At 37.5% G+C, this 7652-nt stretch overlaps 1 protein-coding gene across 1 annotated transcript; it reads right to left on the bottom strand.

Moving 5' to 3' along the window:
- Nucleotides 1-901: 901 nt before the first annotated feature.
- LOC111698556 (protein SMG5) lies at nucleotides 902-7648 on the bottom strand. The gene is made up of 7 exons (XM_023468913.1): nucleotides 7544-7648; nucleotides 6712-6851; nucleotides 4476-6330; nucleotides 4022-4262; nucleotides 3134-3225; nucleotides 2720-2912; nucleotides 902-1758 (listed from the first exon to the last, which is right to left on the bottom strand). The coding sequence occupies exons 1-6, from the start codon at nucleotides 7624-7626 to the stop codon at nucleotides 2804-2806; spliced, it is 2520 nt and encodes an 839-aa protein (XP_023324681.1). The 5' UTR covers nucleotides 7627-7648; the 3' UTR covers nucleotides 902-1758; nucleotides 2720-2803.
- Nucleotides 7649-7652: the final 4 nt, after the last annotated feature.

The raw sequence follows: 7652 nt of genomic DNA, 5'->3' as shown, positions 1-7652 counted from the left end.
ACCCTGTATAAAAATTGAAATTTTGTTGATAGTTTCCATGTACAAGTTTTATTATGTGAATTATATACTTTAAAAACCTTATATGCAAGTTTAAAATATCAAGTTTGAAAGTGGATATTGTTTTAAAAGTTGATGTTTTTATACACATCACCAAACCTGAAAAATTAGTTTCGTGCACATTATTAATTGTCACGATCTACAATTACCGCGTATACAATAACCTATTCTAAATATTTCTTATACAAATGAAGTAGTCTGCAAAGCATGTATTGAATAATCATATGGTAGGGCGGGCCACGTCAGTTGTATCTCCCTTCAATTTAATACTCCTTGGTTGGCTCGTTTTGGAGGGATTTTCTCTGCCAATCTTTGCCCCTATTGGAAAATATATGCAAAAAACGTGTTGAAAACTTTCCTTTTTTGTCGGATAAAAATATTGGAAAATTTGATAACAGCAAACTTTAAGTTTTAAAACAATTTAAAAAAAAAATAATAAGTCAGCTTTATAAGATGTTGACGTCGTTGTATATATTTCTCTCATTTTTTTAATTACATCGATCTTGATAAATTAATTTAATAATTTAATAAAACAATTAGTGAAAAAATTATTTATTTTAAGTTACGCCCATTAAAAAAAAACCACGAGTAAAAAAATACAGAATTTCTGTAATTTTCTTCGTCAAATATATATAATCATTATATATGGGGAAACACACACAATCATTTTATAAAAAAAACATTAATTTAGAAACTTAGCATTTGAAAAAAATTTGCGACTTAATGTTTAAATCGACATAATTCTTAAAATCGACAAAACAAGTTAATCCTCTGGGATTGCAGAGCATCGACTGTAATGGTATACAGGGCAGGTCTGATTCAGGGATTGATAAACTGCGGGGGACATTTACATGCTTGGTGGTAGGTCACAGTTATTGTAAACTGGATATCCATGCTTGGTGATAGGTCACAGTTATTGTAAACTTGATATCCATGCTTGATGGTAGAACACAGTTATTAAAAACTGGATATCCATGCTTGATGGTAGGGCACAGCTATTGTGAACTAGTTATCCATGCTTGATGATGGAACACCGTTATTATGAACTGGATATCCATGCTTGATGATGGAACACCGTTATTATGAACTAGATATCCATGCTGGATGATGGAACACCGTTATTATGAACTGGATATCCATGCTTGATGGTAGAACACAGTTATTATGAACTGGATATCTATGCTTTATGGTAGAAACTCCTATTATGAACTGGATATCCATGCTTGATGATGGAACACCGTTATTATGAACTGGATATCCATGCTTGATGGTAGAACACAGTTAATATGAACTGGATATCTACGCTTTATGGTAGAAACTCCTATTATGAACTGGATATCCATGCTTGATGGTTGAACACAGTTCTTTTGAATTGGATATCCATGCTTGATGGTAGAACACCGTTATTATGAACTAGATATCCATGCTTGATGGTAGAACACCGTTATTATGAACTGGATATCTAGCTTGACGGTAGAACATCGTTTTTGTGAACTGGATATCTGTGATTGATGGTAGAACATCGTTATTATGAACTGGATACTCATGCTTGATGGTGGAACACCACTATCATGGAACAGGATATCATGAACTAGATAACCGTGATTCACGGTGGAACACCGTTGTTTTGAGAGGCGAGTTAATCCTTCCATGTCTTCAGTCAGATTCAAAAGGATCGAGAGTTAATACTCCCAAGCTGTTCTAAAAAAAATAATAATATTAATTATTTAATTTTGAAAAGTCTTTTTCTGTCCATAGTCAGTCGATAAGTCACTCGACCCATCCGGCACTAAATCTAAATACTGAGATTTGAGCCTCAAGGGGGGGGGGGGGAGCCTGTAAAGTGCATAAATCGGTATTTGAATAGTAACCAGATTATTCTTTTTGGACGACCGTACAAAAATCATATATTGATATCCGGAAATCATTTTAAATCTTTAAATATGATTGGAAGAAATAGATAATTTTTAACTGCGTTGAAATTTTAAAATGAAAATGAAATCAGGAAAGTTTAACCACAATAACACTTTATGACGATGACCTTACAGGGAGTGTTCGCTAAAAAAAAAGCACTTTTGATCGCTACTAATCTTACCTCTTTATGATGCGTCTATAAGGAAAGATTGTTCAAAAACGACTCATGCTGAAAAACGCTACGTCCGTACATATTCAAAAAGTTGTAACATTCACCTCGGATCGTAACAAATTAATTTAATACCAAAAAAATCATTCAGATATTACAACCAATAGTCATCGATTATTTTTCGACGCATTCGTATATAGTTAATATTTAATAATATTTTTTATTTAGTTTTTCCCTGGATTGTGATGACGGATCAAACTCTGCAGAATCAGCTCAAATATAGCAAATTAATATTTTTTATTTAGTTAAAATTTATTTTTTTACGATCCAAGTTGAATGTTGCAACTTTCTGAATTTGAGTGGACGCAACATATAGAAGTAAGATTAGTAGCGACCAAAAGCGCTTAATTTTCGCCGTAAGGCTATACCCCCTTTAATTTTTCGCGCGAACACTCCCATCAAATGAATAATAATAATAAATCTTGTTCCAAGCTACTGCAGTGAGCCAAAAATTTTAAGCATAATTTTTTGTGGACAACCTTGTACAATATTGATAAAAAACTAAAGTTTAAAACTAACCTGAGTAGAGCGCTAGGCTGACCCAAATAGCTCGCCTTACTCGGATTAGATTTAACCCATGGTTCAGTTTTTTGATCCGAGGGTTCAGCCTGTAACATCCTTCCTGTCTCCTCTCCTATCCCTACCATGCCTTCTCCAAGCTCTACCCTGTTTTGAACCATCTCCAGATCTATGTCGGATACCCTCTCCGGACCTAAACAATGATTAGGATGATATTAATGATGGTCTCCGGAAAGTAAATGACTGCCAAGGAATAGGGAATAAACATAAAAAACATTCAATAAATCTTCAATCTTTAAAATTTTCAAAAATGAAAATATAAAGAAAATTACTTTTCCTACGTTGTATTAAACAGATAAGAGAAAACTTTAAACCCATTGGATTAATGTAGTTCTTTTTTCTTTAAAGCTTCACCTTTTTCTTTCCCTAACAACATCCCTGAGTCCTAGAAACCTCTGCATAAAGTCCTCCACATTCTCCACCCTTACTCCGAGATCAGAGAGAACCTGACATAGAGTATATAAACATTATAAATACTATTATTATTATTCAACCTACGGACAAAGCACCATAACCTGTAGACTTCCATTGTTAACTTTTAATTGTTTCTCTGTTATCGTATTTTTAAGACAAAGTATATATAGAATATTTTAATTTACATTATAAAACAATGAACAAAAGTTCGCGGATTATACAAAAAAATGTCTTGATTTTTTTATTTAATGAAAATCAAATTTTGTTAGAGGTTAATTTTTGAAATTTTGAACATCCATGAACCTTCCCTTGGGTCATGTGTTGTCTCACTAAAAATTTGGGTCCGATAGGTCCAGACGCTTTGACGTTTATTGGATACAGACAGACAACCAAACAAATACACAAACAAACACCAAAACTAACAAACAAACAGACAGACAGACAACCAAAGTATATATATAGATGGTATCTATTTAAATACATACTTTACTTGTGTCGGGGTTTAAAAACTTTTGAAAAACGTAAAGCTTCGGTTCCATTAACGAATAAGCTTGGAAGACACTCTTTGGTAAAAGTTAAATTAAAATAAAAAAAATAAATAAAGTTTTAGTTTACAAAGCTTTAAACTTGCTAACTTTTCAATAACTGCAAATGTCTTGGTTATCGTTCCAAATTAACTAAAATTTTACATCTTTCATGTTTTTGTAAATATTTATCATTCAAATAGAGTTGTTTTCAACGATTATTTTCTCAGAAGTATGCTTTTTCAAATTTTTCAAATTTTCATATGGTACAGGAGTCTTAGATCCCCCATAGGCTGAATCCTACCTGGAGAGTTTGTGTATCCCTATGTTCCAATATCTCTGGGTCTCCGCTAAGTAAAACAACTTCCTGTGACGCGGCGAAGAACGCTACGCACTCGAGCACACTGTAGCGCGCCCAGCCTGCGTCTTTGCGCCCCGGAGCAGGAAGAGAAATCTTTGCTTTCTCGTCCTTCTCTTGAGGTTGGAGGCCGGCGTGTCCTCTACTCATCTCCCGTTCTAACCAACGGATTGCAAGTCGTGCCTCCCTACAAAAAAATGTTATCTTATGAAAAGAGTTTAAAAGATTAAGATTATTCTTAAGCAAAAAGATTTTAGAATGCGTAAAAACTACAAAGATGTGAAATAGATCCAAAAGTATCATAGGATTAAGAAAAAATATAAGATGCAGCTGTTTTGAAAATTTAGTGTCAGATAAACGAATAGTTAAGAGAAGTTTTATAAATACGAAGAATTTCTACCTGACTTGCTTTTTGATGAAGTCCAACTCCTTGATGACAATCTGAGGTACAATAACGGTGAACTTCTTATATCCCGCAACTCTCTTCACCATGTTGAGGTCGGTAGTGAGCGCATGCGCGTCAATAATGATGGTACAGACCTCGGGATTGTTCTTCTCCAAGTTGGAAACCTCCTCCTTAAGCCATAGCTCTGCCATGTGCTTCATCACACACTTCTTCTCAGGTAAAGAGGATTTAACTAGAACTGCTCTTCCTTCTCCTTCTCTCCATCTAATCAAACATTCCTCTCTCCCAACCAACCAATCTCTCCATCCTTCCATTCTGACCATTCTAGCAACAGTTTCTCCAAACCCTGATTTAGCTGGCTCCGTGTTCCAATCTGTACTTTTCAATTGATCTCCAAAAATTTCGATTTCTCTAAGATAGAAGTCTTCTTCAAGCGCACATCCGGCATTTCTGGTCATGAGTCTAGAAATCTTAAGGTTCTTTGTGTACTTGTTGGAGTTGAGGTTTAGGAGGGTGAAGACCCTGGCCAGCTTGTTCCATAGCTGTGTACCTCCATCACCCATACCAGAGAGTACATCAGGCTGCACCTTTAACCACATACAGCAGAGTGTGAGGGCAGGTAGATATCCTAGTTCTTTACATACCTCAACCACCTTACAGGTATCAGGTAGCTCGGATTCTATACTCTCAACCACCACATCACTGTCATCCGAATCCTCGTCGCTATCAGAGAAATATATTTCGTCCTCGTCAGATTCTGATACAAACTCGTCCGATTCACTTTCATCTTCAACCTCTTCGTCATCTGAGATATCACTTTCATCACTACTTCCGGAGTGAGAAACTCGTTTCCGTCTCAACAAATCCGTCAGTTTCTTCCGCTTCTTTTTCTCCGCCGGAGGAGGCGTATCTTCTGCCTCCGAGCTGTCCTCTAAACTAATGGAGGACTCGGTCCAACCATCTCCCCAAAGACCTTTCCCGAGGCCGGAGATGATTAATCCTGCCAGGTGCGAGGTCAGAGCAAGTAACCAGGCCTGACATAATCCCACCCTCACGCTAGCAGTATTGTTCCCACCAAGTTTAACAATGAGAAGAATAACACATGCTGTGGTTCGGAGGAGCCAGGTGGCAGGAACTGAACCTGCGCTGGTCGCCTGATGAATAGAGGACAGACTCTGTTGACAAGAGAGGATGATATCGTCCTCGTTCTTTTCCCCCAGCACAGCCGAGACAAGCTGTGCCAGGTATACGGAGGAAACCTCGTGTACGCTCTTCGCCGCCAGATTATTCGCCTCCATCTCCGTCTTTTCTAGCATTCGTTTCAGGTTCGTCTCTCCGCCTTCAAACTTCTCCTTGCTTGTCACACACTTAAGATAGAAAAAGAGTTGATCTATCCCTTTGTTCTCAGCTCCGGGTACAGCAGCCAGCTGGTTGTATGCCAGCCCTAAACTCGGTTTGAGTTTAGTGGATTGAGAATAATATTTGCGCGCCAGTACTTCCGCGCGCAATTTCTCCTTGTCCGATAGGATATCGATCCTGTATCTGGATAAATCTCCAAGCCATAAAAGACATCGAGCACCGATTTCCACCATCCACTGCTCCGCAGTGCGCTTCTTCTGCTTCCCTGCCGAATAGCCGTATTCCTGGTGCAACATGAACTCTACCTTGAACCCGGTCATGCTCCCGTACTGTTCTGACAACCCCTGGAGAAGGTTGTGGAACTGTCCTATACCGGCGAGAAGGTGGGAGTCAAGTAGGACTGCTCCGCCTCCAAATTGTCTGGCCAGGGATACAGGTTCGTGCCACGCCTTTCTCCACAAGATCTCAATGTACTTTAACCCAAACCGTTCTGTAAAAATAGAAAAGTTATAATAAATGTAACAAACTACAGTGATATCCAGAAAACTGTAGAATAGTAAGACGATGTCACAAAGGAAAAGCTTTACTAATAAGTTATTAAACCAATTATTAAGTAAAATGGGTCTGTTTACACTGCACAATTGCTGTTTCTCATGTTCATTGGCTTATTTACAGTCATAACTTCAGTCTTAACAGTCGACTTCTTATTCCAGAGTTTTCTGATTATCACTGTATCAAGTAGAAAAATGTATATTCATATAAGATGTTAGATATTAAAGGACATTTTATGGAGTTTCATGCTTTTTATTTATTTATATGACTAAAAATAAATCATGAGAAATTTCACATCATACTTAATAATTTACGCTACCTGGATCAGTGTGAAGAAGCTTGAAACAATACTCCCGGAGCCGAACCCTGAGGTCTAAACCCTCCTCGGAAAGCACATCTCGAACCTTAACTGCACTCTGATGCAAACTATCAATCCGGCGAACCAACTCAGAGACATTCCTGGATTGAGAAATTTATATCAATCGTTATGTATTATTATGAATTTTCCATATAGCGTTGGAAACATTTCTAGAGAACTATTTAAGGACCCCCGCCCTCCCCTATCATTTTTGTACATGCATGAATCTCATATTGAATACATGGATAAAGTTGGTCATCTGGCCGCAGCGCCCGGCCCCCTAGCCACAGCGTTCGACCCACTAGCCTGTCCTAGTCGCATCACTCGGCCCAGAAATTTTATCAACCCGGCTTAACCCTAACTGTATACTAATTTTTTGAAATAGGTCTGTCCTGGGCCGTAACGCTCGGTACAAGTAATGTACAAAATTGGTAGGAGGGGGGCCAAAAATCGTGTACTAGGACGGGCCCCATGATGTAGAGGTGGACAAACTTTAGTCTTAGTTTAAATACATAAGATCATAATTGCATTAAAGATGGCGTTCAGTTTAAAAAGGAGTTACACCATGAAATCTAAAATACACCATAAGATTAAATATTCTCTTTTAAACTTCTAAAAATCGTACAGAGGCATAACAAAATAGGCGTTGGACAATTTAAAAATCAATTGAAAACGCTGACATGACAGGGCTTCAATCGAAAAAACAATTATATTTTTAATACGGACCCCCCCCCCCGTCGCATGTTTCTAAAAAACTTCTATTTTCGATAGAATTACAGAGATAAAGTTTAACCTCTGAAGTTTCTTGGTTTGCTCCGTATCTTGAGTTTCTACAGGAGAAAACTGATCTGAGTGCATTCCGTGAACTCGTAACATTTTCTACTTTCATCCTCTTCTCCTTT

This window comes from Eurytemora carolleeae, unplaced genomic scaffold (genome assembly GCF_000591075.1).
Source record: "Eurytemora carolleeae unplaced genomic scaffold, Eaff_2.0 scaffold287, whole genome shotgun sequence".
NCBI classification, from domain to species: Eukaryota; Metazoa; Arthropoda; class Copepoda; order Calanoida; family Temoridae; genus Eurytemora; species Eurytemora carolleeae.
The sequence above is the reverse complement of the archived record's forward strand: the minus strand, read 5'-3'. Positions and strand labels throughout refer to the sequence as shown.

What these genes read in the sequence shown, in the direction of transcription:
- LOC111698556 (XM_023468913.1), bottom strand. Translation starts at nt 7,626, where the DNA reads ATGTTACGAGTTCACGGAATGCACTCAGATCAGTTTTCTCCTGTAGAA. An exon ending in GGGATACACAAACTCTCCAG is followed by an intron (nt 3,226 to 4,021) that starts GTAGGATTCAGC and finishes ACTCTATGTCAG; the next exon opens with GTTCTCTCTGATCTCGGAGT. An exon ending in GTTGTTAGGGAAAGAAAAAG is followed by an intron (nt 2,913 to 3,133) that starts GTGAAGCTTTAA and finishes ATCATTGTTTAG; the next exon opens with GTCCGGAGAGGGTATCCGAC.